We start from the raw sequence: 21,747 nt of genomic DNA, 5'->3' as shown, positions 1-21,747 counted from the left end.
CAAGCCGTCCACTCGTCTGATTCTTTACACTGCTAATTTCGTGGTTTTAGCAGGTTTTTCAGTTATGTTTCCACACATTGGATGGAGGTTTCATTTTTTCTGATCAAACAGTCTTCTACAAAGCAACGCCTACATCAGGTTATGCTTGTACAGACTAACTAGTTGCTTGCAAACAGATGCCTCAAACTGGTACTGAGGGCGCTGTGTAAAGGGCGTCAGAGGATTACACCGGAAGTTGGTTTTTGCTTTCAAAGTAAAGCTTCATTATAAACTATGATGAGATAGTGTTGTAAGATAAAAGTTGAGTCTTAAAAAGAACATTTAACAGTCTGGTTTATCGAGTAGATTGCTTGTATCACAATTAGCGGCCCTGCTGAATTTCTTTCTGTTTTTTTAATGAGCTCTCTATAATATATTCAGTCTATATTTATCAATGATTGCTGACGTCCTCTCGCATTAGCTTGCTAGCTGCCTGTTTTATTTGCATCACTCCCACGCAGCGACGGTTGGAAATTATTTTGAAAACTGTTAACGGAAGTGGGATGTAAGGCGTAATAGATGGTACTTGAACAGTGAGTGTTTTGCTTTACCTTCTGAGCAAGTGACAGGCACACGGGAGGAGGGAGAAGTTTTTTTGTAGCTTCGCTTGCTCCTCTTCATCATGGAGACTCGGGCACATTTCACCCGTGAGGAAATTAACAGCACGGTGTGGGAAGTCCCGGAGAAATACACGCACCTGAAACAGATAGGGACCGGGGCTTACGGCTCGGTATGGTGAGTGATTTATCATTTACTGTGCACTGCAAGAAGTGTGTGTCGCATTTGGGTCTCATTCACGTTAGCTACACTGGCTGCACACAGTGTGTAGTGGGCCTGCGTTATATCCTGTACAGTCTAACATAGAGTGGTCGCACAACCAGTCAACTCATGTAGCAAGTAAGCACCTAGTGTCATATTGTAGCACGACGACCACACAGCCCGTTATGTGGACCTTACAGTCTTATATATGTTTACCTGCAGTGGGAGTAGGAGTTATGATTGAAAGTCTGTATTAAAGATGGCCTCTTTCCATTTTCATGGCATCATACAGTTACATACAGGATACAGTTAAACACCAGAATGACTGTTTACGTGAAAACGTGCAGCAATTTAAATGTTTTGTTTTCTCTTTTTGTGTTCTGGGTTCTTTTTTTGTTGTTGTTGATTTTTTTTTTTTTTAGCAATACAATTATTTTTGCAGGCTTACATAAAAATGGGGGATCGGGTGTCAAACCATTAAGGAAACTAGATACAGCCAACATCACTTATCATTGCTTTTTTACAACTTCCCTGGTTTTTAATTGGCTGACTGGATACATACAATCCCTGGTTAGGGTTTCTAAAATAATTTCTGTTTGCACATTTAGAATGCTTCAAGTTTAGTCATATAGCTGCCTTCATAAAATGTTAATAACTGTAAAGAACCATTTGAGAAGAGCTATTCAGAAAGCTCTAAACCTATTATTATATTAATATGTCATGAGGGATAAAATGTGCAAATGCTGGAACAGTGGCAGATGTCAAACACACAAGGCCATTGCTACGTTTCACTTAAGAATAACCATAGGTCAATATTTTTTGAAGAAAAAAGCCAGCCTTTTGCCTTTTATCCATTATTGTGTACATTAACCCTTACGTTATTGTTGAAATCACTGATTTTCTTCACTGTCAAATGTGCCTTCCTAATGAACTTTACCACACAGTTGTTCTAACTTATTTTGACTAAAAATATAAACTCATAAATTATGACAGCACTTAGTTTAAATTAGACTAAATTTAAAGGGCCTTGAGGTGACAGTTGTTGTGATTTGGCACTATATACATACAATTGAAATGAACTGAATTAACGGATAAATCTTAGTAGGTAAAATTTTGAGAACCTAGATGAACGGCGAAAAAACTCTTTACTGACCTCAAAGCTCCTGTTGTCACAGCAGCAGTGTTCAGGCATGCTGACTAGGCTTTAAGCATAATAGTGTGGGAGTTATGATCTGTTAAAAAGCTCAGACTGGTCGACCTTTAAAAGAAGCAGCATCTCATGAACACCGTGAACATTATCTGAACCTACCTGTAAATGGAGGAGGGAAAGGAAATAACAAACAGAAGCACAGCCTGCAGTTTCATGTTTTTTTTTTGTTTTGTTTTGTTTGTTTTTTTTTATTGTAGCTATTTGCTTGGCGTGGATTAGCTGTTACATGTAAAGCCGGCTGTAATATCTGACATTACTGCATCAGTGTTGTTCACAGCACACAGTGAAGTGTGCAGTGTGTGTTGGTGGATGCGGCTCCAAATAGCCTAACAAGCCTGTCCTCCTACGATTTGGTGCCCTGCAAACATACACGTCAAGAGCTGCCAAACATTCACATATTGATAACTCAGTAAACCACAGACCACCACACATTCAGAGAATGAGTCCCACGTACAGTATCTCTATCTCACATCATCTGTGCTTTTGTGTTATGTTTCATGCACAGCCTCTAAGTGTGAGTGAAACCCCAAAAATAGACTATTCAGTCGTTTTCAAATGGTGAACATTATAGTGAGACTAAAAGGTCCAAGCAACAGCAGCCAGCTAATGCCTTATTACATTATCGTTCCCAACAGCTCAGCACTAAATGAGAAGAATAAAGAAAAGGTGGCCATTAAAAAGCTCCACAGGCCTTTCCAGTCAGAGATCTTTGCTAAGAGGGCCTACCGAGAGCTCCGACTGCTCAAACACATGAAACATGAAAATGTGAGTAGACTATACACTATGCATACTCAGTCGCTTTTAGGAAGTTGTGTTTTTGGCATTGTAACAGCTCTGTGATGCAGTAATATTCTGTAAATGAGCCATTGCTTGTATGTTTTAGTATTTGTCACCTGCTTCTTTCATTCCAACTAGGTGATAGGACTTATCGATGTGTTTACACCTGCCCTAAGCCTGGATGACTTCCAGGACTTGTGAGTATTCTTCATCTTATTAGCAAACCGCTCGGGGAAAGGCAGACGACACTTTAAATAATCTGCAGGTTCAAATGGACTGGTGCTTATACAGCACTTTTCTAGTCTAATTAAGAATTCAAAGCACTTTTTACTACTAAAGCCTCAGTCACCCAGCCTCACACACACACCCACGCACACACACACACACACACACGTGCACACACAGTTATAAAAGCACTTTTTTCTATTCCTAAGCTCTTTTCTTTTTTATCATCAACAATTTTTATTTATTTTATTTTAAACTTCAATAACAGAACTTAAGGATAAATACATAAATAAATAGTTTAAAAAACAAACAAACAAAACAAAAACCAAAACAAAGGGAAGTTATCCTATTCTTTCTTCGCACACCAATCCCCACACCACCACTCTGTCATTACTCCTCTGTTCTTCAAGTTACAGAAAGACAGCTTGTAAAGGGGGACCAAATACAATCATATTGATGCAATTTGTCTAATAAACCATAAGTCACTTTTTCGTAAGATGCCAACTTAGCCATTGTCATTAGCCACTCTTCATAGGGAGGGGGGTTCTTTTTCCGTCAATGTCTTAGCAGGATCCGTTTGGCCGTAGTAAGAGCCAAAATAATCCATCTTTTTGTATTACTGGAAAAATCTTCATCAGAAAGCTCTGTGGTTATACCAAATATGGACAGTTTTGGTGAGATACCAAATCTCCTTACCCTACCAAATTAGTTGTATTAAGATGATGACTGCACCCATGATATTTTATATTTTGTCTAATATTCCATTACACATTCCAGATAAGTATTTCAAAGATCTAGTCTTTTTGATCCAGCAGTTTCTTTGGGGTAGCTCACCGCATCGTTTAAGTATTAAGAAACTTCAAGCGAGTGCAAAACAAGGAGATTTTTCATTGCCTAATTTCCAATGGTATTATTGGGTGATGAACGTGATACAACTTAGAGCTTGGTTATCTACTGCACCAGTTAAACCCACCTGGTCCCATATAGAGACGGAAGTTAATGGCGGTATTTCTCCTTGGATGTTTGATACCAGTCATATCCCTAAGCTCTTTTCTAACATTTCCGCACACACTCAAATTGCAATGGCTCCATCGGGGGTAATTGGGGGTTCAGTATCTTGCCCAAGGATACATCAACATACATACTGGAGAAGGCGGGAATCAAAACACCAACCTTCTAATTGGTGGATGCTCTGCTCTGCCTCCTGCCACAGTTGCCACATTAGCATGGTGCACATGCTGTCAGAGATCTGTTTTTTCTCTTTAAGCACTCGACACTAAAACTCTTGGAGGAATGCAGTACTTGCAGAAAAAATCTGTGGGGTTTTTTCTAGTTTAGAGTGATTAGGGAAAAATTTTCTAGTCAGGATCATATAAGTTTACTCTGTGAGACATGTTACGACATCTACTTGTAACGTTAAAGAAAAATATGACAACTTAATTTTTCTTTCACTTTCCAGGAAACATGTGAGCATGCCTGTGAAAGAGACTTTCCCACACTGAAAGCACGCTTTCTGTCTACCTTAAAGAGGACATATTGTCCTTTAATTGTCATGTATTATTCAGTGGGGGGAAATAATTATTTGATTCCCTGCTGAATTTGTAAGTTTGTTCATTTACCAAAAAATGAACAACCTATAATTGTTATGGTAGTTTAATTTTAATGGAGACATTTGCTTTCTCACATGCACAGCTAAGATTTAAGCTGCTGCTGCATCACATGAGGAGACTCTAAAAAAGGTGGAAGAATATTTTATTTGGAAGTTATGTAAACATAAACGCAAGTCCACCAAGATCCTTGGTCAAAGGGAGACAGGACAGATTACAGCACAGACAGGGTGTGGAAGTTAAGAGTAGGATGACTTGCTGAGGCAGTGTCGTATATCATGTTTGGACTGTTAGGCTGAGGTAATTACTTTACTCTCTGCCTCAGGGTTGTCTCACTGCACCTCTCTTCCTCTTTTCCCCCCCAGCTACCTGGTAATGCCTTACATGTTTACTGACCTGTCAAAGGTGCGGGGTCAACTCTCAGAAGACAAAGTCCAGTTTCTTGTCTACCAGATGCTTTGTGGACTCAGGGTGAGCCAAAGATGATCTCTACCAAACTTCAGAAATGAACTATATTTATATTCCAATGTAACTGTTTAACAGAGTCATGTCAGAATAATACTGTTGTATATGTTGTTCCAAAATTTATTAGACAAAGACGCGTTTTTTTGTAGTTAGCCTCTGTACACCACCACTATGGCACCACCACCTTCATCTTCAGTTGCTAATTGGTTTATGGGGTCTTCCTATTTATAGTCAATAACTTAAAAAAGCCTGCTCTGTTGGGTTGATATTAGGTGACTGACTTAGATGTCTACATTTTTTGCCTTGAGAAACTCCCATTTGTCTGATTAGTTCAGCAGAGTTTGGCTGAATCAGAGCAGAGAGCATAGCCCTGTACACTTCAGAATTCATCCTGTTGTTTCTATCAGCAGACACATCATCAATAAACACTAATGGTCCAGTTTCAGTGGCAGACAGACAGAAGGACAGACAGATTGATGCATACTCTGTCAATTTCACAAGGGAAATTACTATGATACAGCTGCAAGATGAAGACTAAAAATACTATATTCTACAATTAAAAAAAACAACATTGTTAAAAATACCCTATAATTTGAGGTAGTGCCAAAAAAATTATATTTACAACAGTAGTTTAAAAAAGGGAAATAAAAAGTTAAGATAAAGCAAAGTTAAAGGACAAAAGATTGGGATTGTGCAAAAGTGGAAATGGCATTAATAATTAATAGTGTGTACAGTACAGAAATGTATGAGTGGAATCTGTCCTGATAGGTGTGTCATTCTGACCCAAAAAATGTTTGTCCAGAATTTTTATAGGCTCTTCTAGATGTTTTCTGGCAAAGTCTAACCTGACACACGTGTTCTTAAGTCTAGTGGCGTACAATTTGTTGCAAAATCTCTGTATTTCCATTCATGAGGGATTTTCTTGATTATCCACTTTTAAAAAATGATACAGCTGCTTTCTCACGAGGTTTCTTGATTTGGCTCAATGTTGTGAAGCTGTTTTCAGCCTCATGTTGGCCTCTGTCACTTGGGCTGTCGTGTTTAAAATGAGAGTGAAAAGCTGTGAAATACAAATTCAACTGAATCAATGTCACATGTTATTTCAAGCCTCACCTGGGATGAAGTTGCTTATGATTCAACTGTCAATTTGGTTTGAGCCTCAGAATATGGAGGACTGTGTATAAACAATGCTTTAATTCCTAAACAGTTAATGCAACACTTCTTTCAAACCCTTTGGATTAAAGCTGAAAAACTGCAATCACATGTTTTGCTATTTATTAATAATAAAAGATATAATAACAGATTATTAATAATTATCATAAATATTTCATGATTAGGATTTACCTGACTGTATGTATCATGTAGCACATATACTTACAGAGAAATTACAGGAGAGTTAGCCTTTTTTGCTTTAAATGAGTCAATGAAACACACAATGCAATGGATATAATTATTAACAAGCCTAGTTATTCATTAAAAGGTATTTGCTGTGTGGCCAAACAGTTATTCATCAAACTCCTCTAATAAAACTTTACTTTGAATTTAGCCTAACTAGGCCTGGTAAAAAATGACAACGTAAACTAAAGTGTTCCTGCTCTGTTTATTCCTTTGCAGTACATTCATAAGGCTGGGATTATCCACAGGGTAAGTACAACTCATTGTCCCATTACAGGAAGCTGAGCTATTTTGGGAGTACCTTTTTTCCTGTTTTATGATAAGTTGACTTTTTCAGGTTATTGTCCATAATAAAAATGATAACTTTATCTATATAGCACTTTAAAAAATCTGTATCACAATGTGCTTCACCAGTGTAACACAATAAACAAAGCACTGCACAAAATTTTTAAAAAAAGAAAAATTTCCGATCAATAATCTGTAGCGAGAAATAGGCGACTTCCTCAGGTTGGAGGAAGTGACTCACTTCTCCGACCTGATTTCCTCAGGCTCACTGTTAAAAATTGTAATCTGTGCAGGATTTTTGTACCGCACAATGTTGTGACTCAGATTGCAGATTTGGTTTTCCTCATGTTCTTTGGAAATATATTTTGTAATTCATTTGTTAAGCAGTCAGATGAAACTGCCCAAACAGGTAGGATGACTTAACTCCTCTAATGCGTGTGCATGTCTGGAGCTGTTAGGTCACACCCTTTAACTCCAGTTCCAAGACGTCAAAGACCTGTCGGTAAAGTAAGAGCCACTTTTGGCTTCCTTATTCAGACTGGGTTGCTACAGCAGGTAGCTCCGCATGTTTGGTGCGGCAGATTTTTATGTTCTTCGTGACACAGCCCCAGAGGGATGTGTGTCCACTCCTGAGTTCAAACCAGGGATCTTTGGCTTGTTAGACAAATGTGCAAATCACTACACTTGTGAAGTGTTACCCTGCTGTTACTCCTATAACGCTTAAAGCAGATACATTTTTATCAACACCTACTGACAGTGATACACTTCTCACACCTTATGTTGCAGCACTATCTGCAGAGTTGAGGCAGTGTGTCTTATAGTCATCTTGTAGTTGAGTCACGATATTGAAGTCCTTGTTTTAAGTCCCCACAACATTCATGTGTTTGAGTTCAGCTGAGCCATGTGAGACCACAGGAAGCACGTGCACTAAAGCTCTTACTGGCTCTAGTAAGCGCCTGTGGTCCAATCACTGTAATTTCTTGTTAATTACCATTTGGACTAAGTAACCGTCATTTGACTCATTTTCTCTAACAGGATCTTAAGCCTGGAAACTTGGCTGTTAATCAAGACTGTGAACTAAAGGTATGTACTTTCTGCATTACTGCACATGAGAAGCAGTGAGATGATAGGGCAGCACCGGCAGCAGACACAGTAGGACTCAGCAGTCGATGTAATTAACAATATACAAGAGGTAGAAGAAGAAGTTAATTTACATACAGTTGTGCAAACCTACTCGAAATAATCCTGAAACTATAGAATCATTTGTTATTGTTTATATCAGATTGCCATATATATGTATGCAATATTTTATGTGTTTCATTAAAAGTAAACAGCATGTGAGACACTAAGTACATGTTTGAGATTGTCATCCGTTTCATTGCTGCTGATACAGATCCTGGACTTTGGGCTGGCTCGCAGTACTGATGCTGAAATGACAGGCTACGTGGTGACCCGTTGGTACCGGGCGCCTGAGGTCATTCTGAACTGGATGCACTACACTCAGACTGGCAAGACAATTGTAGCTGTTACATATTCTTTCCCACCGTTCTCTCTGTCGTCTAGAGTTGGCCTCTTGGTACTGTGACCATTTGTTGTTTGTTACGTGAAAACGTCTCGACACTCCAGCTTTCATTGTTGCATGTATGGTTCTTCAAGGGTCAGCAACTTTTGTAATCCTGTTCCTAGTTCCTGATAAATATTTGAAGTTGCATGGATGTCATCTTGAGAAAAGAAATGTTTGGGGTTTTTTTTCTCCTCTTAATCTGCTGACACAGATGGGTCTGACAGTGCTGAGACTCAATGACAGAACTGTCACTGCAAACCCAGGATTTATGTTCCTTTAGGAGATAGTGGTTTTTCATTTTGTACATAGCATCCACAGAGTGGAGTGTAGCTGCGAAAGCAGCTCTGACAGGTTTAGGATAGTATTACTCACTGAATATTCCCCCTTTCAAAGCACACAACATATTCAGCTCTCTGCTGTGAATAGGAACTGTGCTCTGGCATATAAATGCCACCTTCCTCATTCCTGCTGCACTCAGCTAAACATATAACCCTCTTGATGTTATGTATTCTTCATGATTTCTCACTAATGTTACTTTCCTTTGGTATTTCTTGTAGTGGACATCTGGTCTGTGGGCTGCATAATGGCAGAAATGATCAATGGAAAGACCCTTTTCAAAGGAAAAGATTGTATCCTTTCTTCAGCTTGGTCCATTTACTAAACTTTACCAGCCTGTGTGATAAATAATAAGTTGAATAATGAATGTCAGTATGCAAAGAGAAAGGTATCAAGCACACTGTGTGAAATCCATTTAAACCTTTAATATCGCTTTATTAAACCACTGTAATAATATAGGAGATGGAAAGGTGCTTGATGACAAGCTCTATAAATAAGACACAAAATCAAGCACAAGAGGCAGTTACAGTATATTAATACAGAGCAAAAGCGGCATATTTCCCGAGCCAATTTTTTTCCCCTACCTTGTTATAAATGCTCCTGCGTTTGTTATATTTTTCTTTTATGTTCTTATTTTGCTTCTGATGCACCGAACTGATTTATAGCTCTGCTAGGAAATAAAGACATCACAGGTGGCTTTCATTTTCCTTTATTATTCTGTTTTGCATGCCTGCTTCATATCTCTATGTTCTGCTCACTGAACCACGAATGTAACAGTAAAAATCCTTGATTCTAATCTGTTTGCTATAAGACATGGACCAGCTGACTCAGATCATGAAAGTAACTGGTGTGCCCGGGCCAGAGTTCATCCAAAAGCTGGACACTCCAGAGGTAGGAAGAACAGTATGTGTCTGTCATAAATATGCAGTTATGCACTAGGAGTACTATCTGCACAGAAAATTTTACAAATGTCCATTGCCTTTAATGTTAAGCTTTTTTTTATAAGTGATTTCTCTCAGAGTGAGCATAAAAAAGCATCATATCTCAGAAAGCATTTGAGCTGTGAAATTAGCATACAAAGTGAAAGTTCCACCGACAGCCCTCTGAGGTAGAAATGTACAGCATACTGCAACCTACAGTGACATACGGGAAATTTTGCTGTCATGTCCTTTTTTTCTTTACCAGATGTGAGTAGTTAAAATCTAGAAATTGTCCTGAGGGTGGCACTAGAGGAACAGTCAAGGCATTAATAAAAGCCTGTAGTAGGATGCATTAATAGGAAGGAAGTTAAGGCTTTTGGAAAGTACTGTTTTGCAACTCTATAGGATTTTATAAATGGCCTTAGACTTGTTTTCAGCACAATGCTAACAAGATGGCTCACATGCACAAGTGACGAATTGAATATACAGTTCCATCTTTGGAAGTCCTATTTGCACAAGGACTATGTAACTGTATATGAGTATGAAATCAAATATAATTCTATCTTTGGATTTATTTCATTTTTGCAAGGTGGATAGCAAACAATTCAGTTTTACAACATGAAACAATCAGCCTGTCTTTGATAAATTAAGACCTTTTTTATTATTTCATTTTGTAATCACAGTTAAACTAAATCATTGTTGCCATACTTAAAGATTGAATAACAAATATTCTGTGTCTGGGTATTTGTGTTTGATATCTTAAAACAGGCCAGAAATTATGTCAAGGGACTTCCTCGATATCCCCGAAAAGACTTCTCAATGTTGTTTCCCAGAGCTAGTGCACATGGTGAGATGCGCCTTTTTTCACATTTTTATACTTTTTTTTAAATCACACTTTTTCTTTCTTTCTTTGGTGTTTTTCTTCTTTGTATGGCTATAATTAGAAAAGTCATTCATGATACCCTGTTAATGAAAGCTTTTCCATTTTCTGGCCTGCTAAGTGATAAATATTCACTTACTTTTTCAGTTTCATGGTTTTTGTATCGTAGCAAACTGGTGCATTATTCCACACTGCTGACCTTTTGTAGGGGTTGATCTGCTGGAGAAGATGCTTGTTCTGGATGGAGATGAGAGGCCCACAGCGGAACTAGCTCTAGAGCACCCATATTTTGACAACTTGCGGGACCCCGATGATTTCCCCAAACCACTGCCATATGATGACAGTCATGACAACGACACATTGTCCCTAGATGAATGGAAGCGTGAGTGGAAATCTTGCTATGATAATCATGTCTGTATGTCTCCTCCCTAACTCCTCCTACATGTGTTAAACAATCCGAATGAAATTTACTGTGTAGACTGCCTAGGGTACCAGGATTATCAACATCTATATAAAACTTTTGGGAATTATTTTCATAACACTCAAATCTTTACAAATCCGTATGCTAATCTCTAAACGAATGTACGATATTACATCTATGTTACGTATGTGTTTTTGTTTGTAACTCATTTTTGCTAACCACTTTTTAATGCAGTGGCTCTTGGGGGCCACAGGAATGTGCTATTATGCATTTCTATAAATAATTGTTCATCAGACACTGACGCAAATAGTGCCTGTTGTTGATTTTTGTCTTATACAATGAATACATAGCTTGCAAAGAATAATAATAATAAATATATGTATACATTATGGATTGGGGTTTTTTTTTGTTTATAAACAGTCATTTTTGCTTCCTTACTATACACGGTGATATAATAAAGATAAAAAGATTAATATTAATAAATGAACATAATGCCATCATATATTTTAAATAATGTACTTTATTTAAGTTGACACCCCGTTCCCTCTTTTTAATTTCTTTATTTATTTATTTTACACAGGATTGTGTTTCAGGGAGGTGAAAAGCTTTGTGCCATTCCCACGGCGGGACTCCAAGAGGAAAAACACTCTGACCATGTCTCCATGATCTGATGAATGTCATGTAATTACTGATGCCCCAAACAACAAGCATACAACCAATTGTGCCCTTGTATATTCTAAGCCTGGATTCATTATATATCTTTTACTCAGTTAATATCCTGAATCAGTGTTCAAAAGAGTAAAACTGTATCGTCCCCTTTTTTTTTACGTAACGTGCAACTGTTTGTTCATAGTGTTACACATTCCCTGTCAGTGGATTTTGGTGTGGATTTATTGTAACTAAATGCTACAGGGTTTCTTGTAAGATTTACTGCAATGTTGTTTTCCAATTAAAAAATTCGACATGATGTGGCCTTTCTCATTTGCACAGGAGGCAGCTGAGTTGAATCATCTGTGCCATTGCTTTAATATACACTGGACTGGGTTGGTACATTAAGAGAGTGTATGTGTATTCATGTATCATGAATATTGTTTCACAATGCAAGATAAATATGTATTTTAATACACATTCTTGACAGTAATTAATGACTGTGCACCTCTGTGCACATGCTTTGTATATCCAAAGTGACTGGACACATGTACGTTAGTAAATCGTCCAAATATTGTTGATACCCGGGTTTAAATGAAAAACTACACTTTTCACTGACCCTGTGATCTCGCGCGCGAAAATCGTGGTCTAGTGATGTCAGGGGGATGGCTAAACTTGTCTCGGTTGACTGTTGTCAAGGTAGCCCACAGGTTGCTCGAAAAAGGAAGTGAGACAGTTCTCTCTCAAAATAAATGAATGTAATCGCGTTGGAATGCGATATTCCGACTTTTATATCAAACAAGCTCTACAAATGGCGTGTGGTACATTTAAATCAAATAACACATATATAAAGCAATAAGCATTGTAAGTACAAGCATGAGAAAGAGTATCCCAACCCCAGATACTCAGGACGACGTCTCCCCCAACCTAGCGCATTTGTGTACCGACTACAATTTTTCCTTAGACTGCAATGCAGTGAAATACTCTTAAAAGGACATGTTAGATGGGGAAAAGGGTAGATGACATAAGTAGGTGTTATTCAGAGTCGTGTTTGTGGCAGAAGAAAATGCACTCGTTCAATCTTGGACATTATTTTGAAATCTAACCGGAAGTCTTATTACGTTGGGTGATGTCGGTTTAGCTTACTCTGGGCTCCAAATTGCTAGCCAACTAGCCGAAGGAGGCTAGTATTCCTCCTTCTCTTAAAATTGGGCCGACAGTAGGGCTTTCTCATATTTTAATGTAGATATATTACTTTTGTTCTCAGTGAGTCGTTGGGATTGACTACGTGCCTTCCAAGTGCCGTGCTGTGAAGAAACGGAAGCGCTGAAAAATAGCGAAATATACCGGCTATACCAGCAAACTGTGGATGGCTAACGGTAGCTATTAGCTTGGAGAGTATAGCAAGTAAGCCGCCTGGCTAGGCAACCATTACAGCAAAAGCGGCTTCAACCCACCGGGGCTGTCGAGTTACTCCTGTCAGTCAGTTGCCATAATTGGTAAGATGGCATACATTTGCCATTTTACTACCCTTTTTTGATCATTGACAGGCTTAAAAGTTTTAGCTAGTGAGGATTTTTTGTGTCATGCACCTTGTCAATGTTTAAAAATATCAGACAAGCTAACGTTAGTACTACCCAGCTTATAAAGTTAGCAGGCTAGCCTGCTTATAGACTCTCGGCACTTTCATGTTAGTGTCGTTACATTACTGTGTTGTTCTTATACCGACACGATGAAATGAAACCCACTGCATCAATCGTACAAAATCAACAACTGTTAAAAATTAAACAGTAGAAAAGCTTTGGACAGTGTTTTTAAAACTGTAAATATGGCTGACATTTTTACTCCTGAAATAAGGACACCGCTCTGTTGAGGCTCTAGGATCCTTGAATCTGATTGGCTCTGAGTCGGATCATTTAAGCTTTCCCGAAAGCTGATTGGATTTGACCGCTGTGTTGGGTCAAGCCCTGATAGCAGATGCCAGCAGTTATTAACATATAGTCGAGAATAATCTACACAAGATTTTACTGGCCATGTGTGTTTTGTCAGTAAAGTCTGCTGATCGGCAGCTAACGTAGTCATTACAGTGGTTTGTTCTGTTAGCTTTTGTAGGTGACTAAGAGTTTTCTGAGTTTAGATATGACGGACTGTTTTTACCACAGGTGCTACAGCCTAATATCACCACAGTATTATGTAATGTACGTCAAAGGACCATTTCAATGAGTTAATATGGAAAGAACTTTAGCCACTTGGGCATTAGTGAAGTATTGAGACAGCAGAACATAAGTATAGGTAGAAAATGGGTAATGACAGCTAGTACAGCATAGACTCATAATAATAAGAAATGTTATGATTGGGATTGGCATTGGGAATTGAGCTTATGATATATATTTATTCTGAGTGAGAACACTGGTGTCGTATTTGAATGTTGCATCCCTAAATGCTAATAGAAATTTGTTTTTATGTTGGCTGTTTTTTATAGTCAGTGTTCTTATTTTATTTCCTTTTCTAACCAACAGGAGGAAAAGTGTGATTGGTGGCCTATGAGGAAGCCACGTCGAAAAGGCCAAGTGGCCGGAGGAGGTGGAGATGTAAGAAAGTCAAATGGGACATTTGGCGGGCGTGGGGGGGTCCGTCAACGATCACCATCCCCCTACAGCCTAAAAGCTTCTCCAAGCAGAGAAACGTTGACATATGCCCAGGCCCAGAAGGTGGTTGAAGTGGAACTAGAAGGTAGGCTTCACCGAATTTCTATTCTGGAGCCTTTGGAAGTCATTACTGAAGATGAGATGATGGCTCAGGACATTAGTGAGTGTAACAGCAACAAGGAGAACAGTGAGCAGTCATCGCCTCCCACCAGCAGTGCCCAAACAGCCCGCAAACCTGTCACACCACGAAGCCGCAGGAAAGACCCCAAATGTTCCTCTAATAAGTCGCCACCATCCTCCAAGAACAGTTGCCCCAATTCTCATCCACCATCACCGGAAAAGCTAAACAAATCACAGTATCATCACATGACCCTTCCTGAACCTAAGTTTCGAGTGCTGGAAACCTTTACGCCAGTTGAGGCCCCTCCTCTGCCAGCAGCATATTATCGTTATATTGAAACTTCAGCTGAGGAGGAAACTGAGGCAGAATATGACATGGACGAAGAGGACACTGCCTGGCTGGAGATGGTCAACGCTGATCGGACATCAGAGGGTTGCTCAACTGTCTCAGCAGAAACATTTGAGCGGCTGGTGGACCGATTGGAGGAGGAGGCATATCTGGAAGCCCGAAGCCGAGCGCCTTCTCAAAGCACTATTGATGATGATGCCTTCTGCTGCGTGTGCCTGGATGACGAGTGCCTCAACAGCAACGTCATCCTTTTCTGTGACTCCTGCAACCTGGCTGTGCACCAGGAGTGTTACGGAGTGCCCTACATCCCTGAGGGTCAGTGGCTATGCCGCTGCTGCCTTCAGTCCCCTCAGAAACCTGTTGACTGTGTTCTGTGTCCAAACCGTGGCGGCGCATTCAAGCAAACGAGTGATGGCCGCTGGGCACATGTAGTCTGTGCTATATGGATCCCCGAGGTCTGCTTTGCTAACACAGTATTTCTGGAACCAGTGGAAGGAGTTAATAACATTCCCCCAGCACGATGGAAACTGACTTGCTACCTGTGTAAGCAGAAGGGTCGTGGTGCATCTATTCAGTGTCATAAAGCCAACTGTTACACTGCATTTCATGTTACATGCGCTCAGCGTGCTGGGCTCTTTATGAAGATAGAACCTGTGCGAGAAACAAACATTAACGGGACTATGTTCTCGGTTAAGAAGACTGCTTTCTGTGAGGCACATTCTCCGCCAGGACAAGAGACTGGGTCAGATGATGAGAGTGAGGGACGAGTGGTGGGGAGCAGAGGGAGGGCGAGCAGAGGACGGAGTGCCTACACTGAGGGTCCGACAACACCGAAAAAAGGCAGAAAATCTGACGATGATGCCAAGACAGATAAAAAGAAGGGGAAAAAGAATTCAGACTCAACATTCGAACAGACAGCATCACCACAAGTGACAGTGCCTCAGATACCCACGAGCAGGTTAGGTTGTTTTTTTGTTTTGTTTTGTTTTTTCCTTTTTTCCCCAAAATAAGATTGTCTTCTGCAGTTACCTTGAACATCTGATAAAACAAAGTTTATCAAAAGCAGCAAATTGTTGGAGATTTTTTGATCTAGTTGATATTTCAAATAAGCATAATTCATGCGCTCTACAGTGAGAAGCCTGAATTGATGTTTGCCATATTGATAGTAACATAATACTGCATTTCCTTCTGTTATATAGGCTGAATATCATCTGTAAAGGAATTATTCTGCAGAAGAAAAATCAGTTCATGCAGAGGCTTTATAAATACTGGTTATTAAAGCGACAGTCGAGGAACGGTGTGCCGCTGGTTCGGCGTTTGCACTCTAACATCCAGTCCCAAAGGAATACTGAACAGGTAAGAGCACTACACAGACATGAAGCCTTAACACTCTGTAGCTGTTTTTCTAAAATCATTGTTTGCCTTTAAATATGTTTTGATGTTTAATATGTTTAAATATAGTTTGTAGAAGTTTTCGAATGAATTGTATTTTATAGCCTGAAGTGGATGAGAAGATTTCTGCAGCAAGAGACGCACTGAGATATTGGCAGAAGCTTCGCCACGACCTTGAAAAAGCCAGACTTCTAGTGGAGCTCATCCGCAAGAGAGAGAAACTCAAACGAGAGCAGGTAAGCTACAAAGATGAACCACCCTCACTGGTTTAGATGCTTCATATTTAGCGCTGTCAGTTCATTGTGTAAATTTTGAATAAAAAAAAAAAATGTTGGCAAAATGAAGATCTGAAGTACCTTCAAAATGCAGTTACCTAAATAGTTCTTCAGTGTAATCTTTAGTTCTGTTATGTTTGGGTAATCTGCTTTTTCTTGGCCTGTCCTATAGCGTGTATATTGTATGTTGTCATGTCTTTGCCACATGATAATAAACAGGTGGCTGCTATAAACTGATAGGGAGGCAGAGCCGAAAGGAAAGCTATTCATATAAGATACTGGTCACCCAGTTTCATATGGGTCATGAAATGATTGTTGGAAGATTTCTGTTTTGAAAAAAGGTTTATTATGTTTTTATATATAAAAATGTTAACCAACTTGGTTGGTTAACATTAAATCAGATCACTCTGTTTGTCTAGCCTAACCTTTTTTAGATTTGCAATTTCTGCGTAAATATCACATACATGTCTTCTGTCAACTGCAGGTCAAAGTTCACCAGGCAGCTCTGGAGATGCAGTTGACCCCAATGTTGGCTCTGCTACGCTCCACTCTGGACCAACTACAGGAGAAGGACACAGCCGAGATTTTTACACAGCCTGTGGACATCAAGGAGGTCAGACATTTATTATAACAGATGCGCATGCACACAGTTTACATTGTGTCAGAAAGTGAGAGGAAGCGTGTTCCCCATTCTCCATATAGTTCAATTTCTTGTATCATATTGTCTGAGAATTTAGTAGAATTATACAAAACAGTAACAGTACAGTTTACAAGAATTTACATGTTTTTGTTTGTTTGTTTTTTTGCACAGTGCAGATGTTATTGTAGTTTAAAACATGCATCCATTCTGATGATAAAGTTCATGCTGTCTTGTCCTCAGGTCCCTGATTACTTTGAGTTTATTAGCCACCCTATGGACTTTTCCACTATGCGCTCTAAACTAGAAAGTCATTCCTACCGCTCAGTGGCTGACCTGGAGGCCGACTTCAACCTGATGGTGTCAAACTGCCTTCTTTACAATGCCAAGGACACTGTCTTTCACCGAGCAGCACTACGTCTTCGAGACCTTGGAGGGGCCATACTACGACATGCACAGCGACAAGCCACCAACACTGGGCTGGACCTAGATACTGGCATGCACTTTCCAGAGTCACCCCAAAAAAGAGACTTTTACAGTTGCACCTGGGAGGATGGTGAGTCAGAGGATCATACTGTGTCTGTCTTTAGTGGTTTGGAAGCTGTTGTGTATGTAGTTCAGTCTGTTATTTCTTCTGTGCCAAAGGATTACATTGTTTTTTTTGTCAGTATATTCAGATTTTAATACTTAAATACCAGTAACACCTTACTAAGAGAATACTGTGTAGAGAGTACACACTATTCTGTGTATACAGTGTACACACTGTGGCTGGTAACCATTATGCAACAGTAAATGCTACTGCTACAACAGCAATATTAATACGTACTGCATCTAAGTAATGAAGTTGTAGTAAACAACAGAAATTTGGAGTTATCAAATAAACAAATAAAACAGAGGGTTTTAACCAAAGATTTTGTAATGCCCGAGAGCTGAAAACATCCCGGGTACAAATATATCTTTAGAGTCCGTTAGTTGTTGTTTTTTCTCCTGCATTTCATAATAGGAAAATAAGGTAGTCAGAAAAGTATCCAATCAAGGTCGACTTTGATCACGTTGAAGATATGAATGGTTCAATCTACTTTAATATATGAAAAGTGGACAGATAACTGGCTAAACAACTGAAAGCAAAAAGGTTCGGTAATTGTTTTATGTTTATTTTTTTTGTAAACATCTTTATAGCGTTATTAAATCTTGAACTGTTTTTATATGTGCTAACTGGAATGGTAGGCTATTAAGATTCATTTGCTAAACTTATTGACTGAACTTTATTTCTTCCTAGGCTTATTAAGTTGCTGTGCTTAAAATACATTTGCTGAAAACCTGGAAATATATTCGCAAAGCTTCGTAGTACTTATAATTGCTGAGCAGTTGATAAAGTTCCAGGAAAATAGAGAGCTCTTGGAGTTTCTTAGAGAGAAAATGGCAGAAAGATGAAGTGTAGTGCTGGCAGTGAAAACTGAAACAACTCTTCATAGTAGGATATTTTGTATTTTTTACATTCTGGTTAGTTGGTCTGATTTTTAAGCTTTTGGACGTTTAATAATCCAGTCAATACTAAAATATATGACATGCAAGTGAGCCAAACACAAACTAAATGGTGTGTTTATTAATTTACATTATCAAATAATGGGTTTAGTAACATGCAGGAAAATATTTTCCTTTAAAAGCTGCCGGTACAGTCAGTTTATTCATTTTTTTTCAACAGTTTATAAATCGACTGATAGAGATGGATATGAGTTTGGAGGCAGAGATGATTTAATTAGTATTTCTCACATTTTATATTCAGTTATAGTTGACTCGTGTTTAAGCAAGTCATAGACCAGGGACTACAGATGAAAAGGAGTTTTGTATTCATTCTATCATGTACAATATATGCGGTGTCCATGCTAAATAATTATTCAGAATAAAATACAAATAGCACTGCAAAGAGGGGAAATTTTTAACCTTTGAGATCTCTGAGAAGACAAGCCTGGCTGGTCATCTTTGTGAAATGTCAGCATTAATGTATTATTATCATGTTGTACCTAAGTGTCTGTTTGGGCGCTAACCAAACTCCCTGCTGTGTTCAGTTGACAGCGTGTTGGATCCAGAGAACCGGCTGCATATGACAGTTGAAGAACAACTGAAGGAGCTGCTGGAAAAGCTGGACTTTGTCACATCGATGCGATGCAGCGGTGCTCGAACTCGACGAATCCGCCTGCTTCGTCGCGAGATCAACAGCATCAGGGCGGGCAGGCAGGGCCAGTCCCACCGCCACATCCTACACAATGGACATCTCAAAGAAGAGGAGGATGATGAGCAAGATGAGGAGGACAACGACAAAGACGCCAAGGCAGATAACGGCCTCACATCTTCAGACAAAGGTGGGCACTGAGAGAGACTTACAGCAATATTAAATTGCCAATTCATTAACCTTTAAAAAGCCACTTTTTTTCAATGAGACCAGTTGTGAACATGAGCTAACGGAACATTGTCCTCAGGTAATTGAGCCAGGGTCCCCCCCACGCACCAACCCCAACCACCCCACTGTCTCCAGTCTAGTAAGTAGGGGCCCACAGAGTCTCGTTAGCCATGGTTGCCTCACAAATCCTCTCTCCCAGTGAACTCTATGTCTGCACCTCTTCTATACATCACTCTCATGGACTCACCACTCTCCATGGCCACATGCAGTCATGCCATATCATCCCACTTTTGACTAAAGGCTAGTCTAGTCAAACAGTCTTGTGTCACCATAGAAGATGGCAGGAGAACTCCTGCTATTTGAATAAAGAACGAAAGATACTACCATGTTACCATGTTGATGGTGTACAGTTGTGAGAGCAAAGTACTTTTTCACTTGTCTTGATAAGGTCCTCCATATCTAGAGAATTATGTCAATTCCCCCTGGATTGTGGTTAGAGTGTTGGAATGAAGTGTAAATCATTACAGAGCGACACCATTTTCCTGTGTGAATACTGCACCACCGCATCACACTACATACTAAATGGAGATTCATTTAAAACCAATGCTGAGTGAATTGGAATATCATTCGTTTCCTCTCCTTTCAGAGGACCTCAAACCCGCTTCGCCCCCGACACTGGAACCTACAGGGCCGGCTCCTCCTCCACGTCAGGGGGACACACCTCTTGAGCCTCCCACTCTGCGGCCAATCACAGGGGAGCCCCAGTCCCCCAGCTACTCAGGCAAACGCCTCAAGATGGACGGTGACCTCTCAAACGGCACCACAGAGAACATTCATTGCATTAGCGCACAAGAGCGGTCAACTTCGCCACGTCCCAGTTTGCACAGTGAAGGACAGACAGTGACCAACGGTCTGGCAGAGCTAGGCATCACCTCACGGCCCCCGACGGGGGGAGTCGGGCGACGGACCTCCGTGCTGTTTAAGAAGGCAAAAAATGGAGCTAAGTTGTTCAAAGCGCGAGACAATCCTGTGCTGAATGGGAATGGACCACAAGACGAGAATACAAGTAACAACTCTTCAGCACTCAATTCCATAGCCAGCACCCCATCTTCCACACCTTTGACCACTCCAAGCAGAACCCCACAGAAGAGCCCAGGACCCCCCAACCTTAATGAACTATGGACCTCCAGTCGAGACATGTGTTCAGATAGTGAGCCACAGAAGACACCAAATCACACGCTGGAAAGTGGTGAGAAACTTTGCTTTATTACTGACGTCAAGTTTAAAGTGTTCTGCTCAGAGAGGAGAAGTGACAACTAAAGACTCGCTTGGAAGGGATCACATTTTCTGGATTGGGCTGACTGTACATTTGTTATTAGCTATAGTTATTATTATATGTTTTTTTTCCTAAGTCTACCTGATTGGTCAGACAGTTAGCCCTGTATTGTTTAATGGATTTCAATATAACTGAGACAAGAGCAGACATAAGTGCTCCTTATATGTCATCTTTTCTGACTTCCCCTCCTGCTCCTTTGGCTCTTATCTGCTGCTGTTCTGATTTCTCTCGCTCTTACTTTCAGGATTGACCAACGGCTTTAACACGCACAAAGATAGCAGATCCGACTTGGAGTTTAGGTCTTGCCCAGTTCTCCACAAAGAAATGTAAGACATTGTGTGTCTTGTGTCTTCTTTGTGGTTTGTTTTGCTAACAACTGATAATAAAATTACAATATAATGTATTGTATTACAGCAACTCACCACCCAAACGTAGCCTTGGGAAACCGGCTCTTTCTAAAGTCCCCTTTCTGGAGATCATCAACGGAGACTCGGATTACACCGGTACTTTTTTCCTCCTGTATCCCAAGTTCTCTTGAAGCTAAGTTGCATTTATGTCCTGATTATTTATTTAGTCGCTGAACTAATTTGAGTGTCACTGTTGTTTGACAGGCAATAGTAGTCAAACATCAGAGGATGAGATGGAGCTGGAAGCACTAGACCTGGTTTGGGCCAAGTGTCGGGGATATCCCTCATATCCTGCTCTGGTAATTGCTGATCTGACCTGATATCACTATTTAATATGAGCGTTCAGCTCAGGGTGTAGCTTAAATTCCCTGTTGGGCTGTGTTTGTTTCAGATCATTGACCCCGAGATGCCTGAGGAGGGCCTGCTGCACAATGGGGTGCCGATCCCCGTCCCACCCAAAGATGTCCTCCGTCTGGGGGAGCAGCGGCAGGAGGAGATGAATGAGAAACTCTACCTGGTGCTTTTTTTTGACAACAAGCGGACATGGTGAGTTTAACATAAACATTGCTGTTATGCAATGCTCCATTTATCACATGGAGGTCAGAAGTGTTTGGTTAGTGAAACCTGATACATTTTCCACAGGTGTATCAT

At 40.0% G+C, this 21,747-nt stretch overlaps 2 protein-coding genes across 3 annotated transcripts in view; both read left to right on the top strand.

Annotated features, from left to right (window-relative positions):
* Window positions 1-529: 529 nt before the first annotated feature.
* Window positions 530-11,850, top strand: mapk13 (mitogen-activated protein kinase 13). The gene is made up of 12 exons (XM_085145317.1): window positions 530-774; window positions 2,644-2,773; window positions 2,924-2,982; window positions 4,983-5,088; window positions 6,697-6,726; window positions 7,798-7,845; window positions 8,156-8,270; window positions 8,884-8,955; window positions 9,474-9,553; window positions 10,351-10,429; window positions 10,671-10,844; window positions 11,464-11,850. Exons 1-12 carry the CDS (start codon window positions 662-664, stop codon window positions 11,547-11,549), a joined length of 1,092 nt encoding a protein of 363 aa, XP_085001443.1. The 5' UTR covers window positions 530-661; the 3' UTR covers window positions 11,550-11,850.
* Window positions 11,851-11,959: 109 nt separating this feature from the next.
* The window catches only part of brpf3b (bromodomain and PHD finger containing, 3b), a 13,543-nt gene continuing 3,755 nt past the window's right edge, over window positions 11,960-21,747 (top strand). The window contains exons 1-12 of one of the 2 annotated variants that reach the window (XM_085145313.1): window positions 11,960-12,910; window positions 14,051-15,606; window positions 15,848-16,004; window positions 16,145-16,276; window positions 16,800-16,928; window positions 17,196-17,508; window positions 19,022-19,315; window positions 20,000-20,602; window positions 20,934-21,015; window positions 21,104-21,192; window positions 21,301-21,395; window positions 21,488-21,642. In XM_085145313.1, the coding sequence (XP_085001439.1) occupies window positions 14,075-15,606; window positions 15,848-16,004; window positions 16,145-16,276; window positions 16,800-16,928; window positions 17,196-17,508; window positions 19,022-19,315; window positions 20,000-20,602; window positions 20,934-21,015; window positions 21,104-21,192; window positions 21,301-21,395; window positions 21,488-21,642 (3,581 nt within the window). In that variant the 5' untranslated portion in view covers window positions 11,960-12,910; window positions 14,051-14,074. Of the gene's footprint in view, window positions 13,031-14,050; window positions 15,607-15,847; window positions 16,005-16,144; window positions 16,277-16,799; window positions 16,929-17,195; window positions 17,509-19,021; window positions 19,316-19,999; window positions 20,603-20,933; window positions 21,016-21,103; window positions 21,193-21,300; window positions 21,396-21,487; window positions 21,643-21,747 lie in introns of both variants that reach the window. The other variant, XM_085145312.1, reaches the window with a different exon arrangement.

This window comes from Neolamprologus multifasciatus, chromosome 20, assembly GCF_963576455.1.
Source record: "Neolamprologus multifasciatus chromosome 20, fNeoMul1.2, whole genome shotgun sequence".
NCBI classification, from domain to species: Eukaryota; Metazoa; Chordata; class Actinopteri; order Cichliformes; family Cichlidae; genus Neolamprologus; species Neolamprologus multifasciatus.
The sequence above is the reverse complement of the archived record's forward strand: the minus strand, read 5'-3'. Positions and strand labels throughout refer to the sequence as shown.

Coding starts and splice junctions, on each gene's coding strand:
- mapk13 (XM_085145317.1), top strand. CDS start 662: ATGGAGACTCGGGCACATTTCACCCGTGAGGAAATTAACAGCACGGTG. Junction 775..2,643: donor GGGGCTTACGGCTCGGTATG/GTGAGTGATTTA, acceptor CGTTCCCAACAG/CTCAGCACTAAATGAGAAGA. Junction 2,983..4,982: donor CTGGATGACTTCCAGGACTT/GTGAGTATTCTT, acceptor TTTCCCCCCCAG/CTACCTGGTAATGCCTTACA.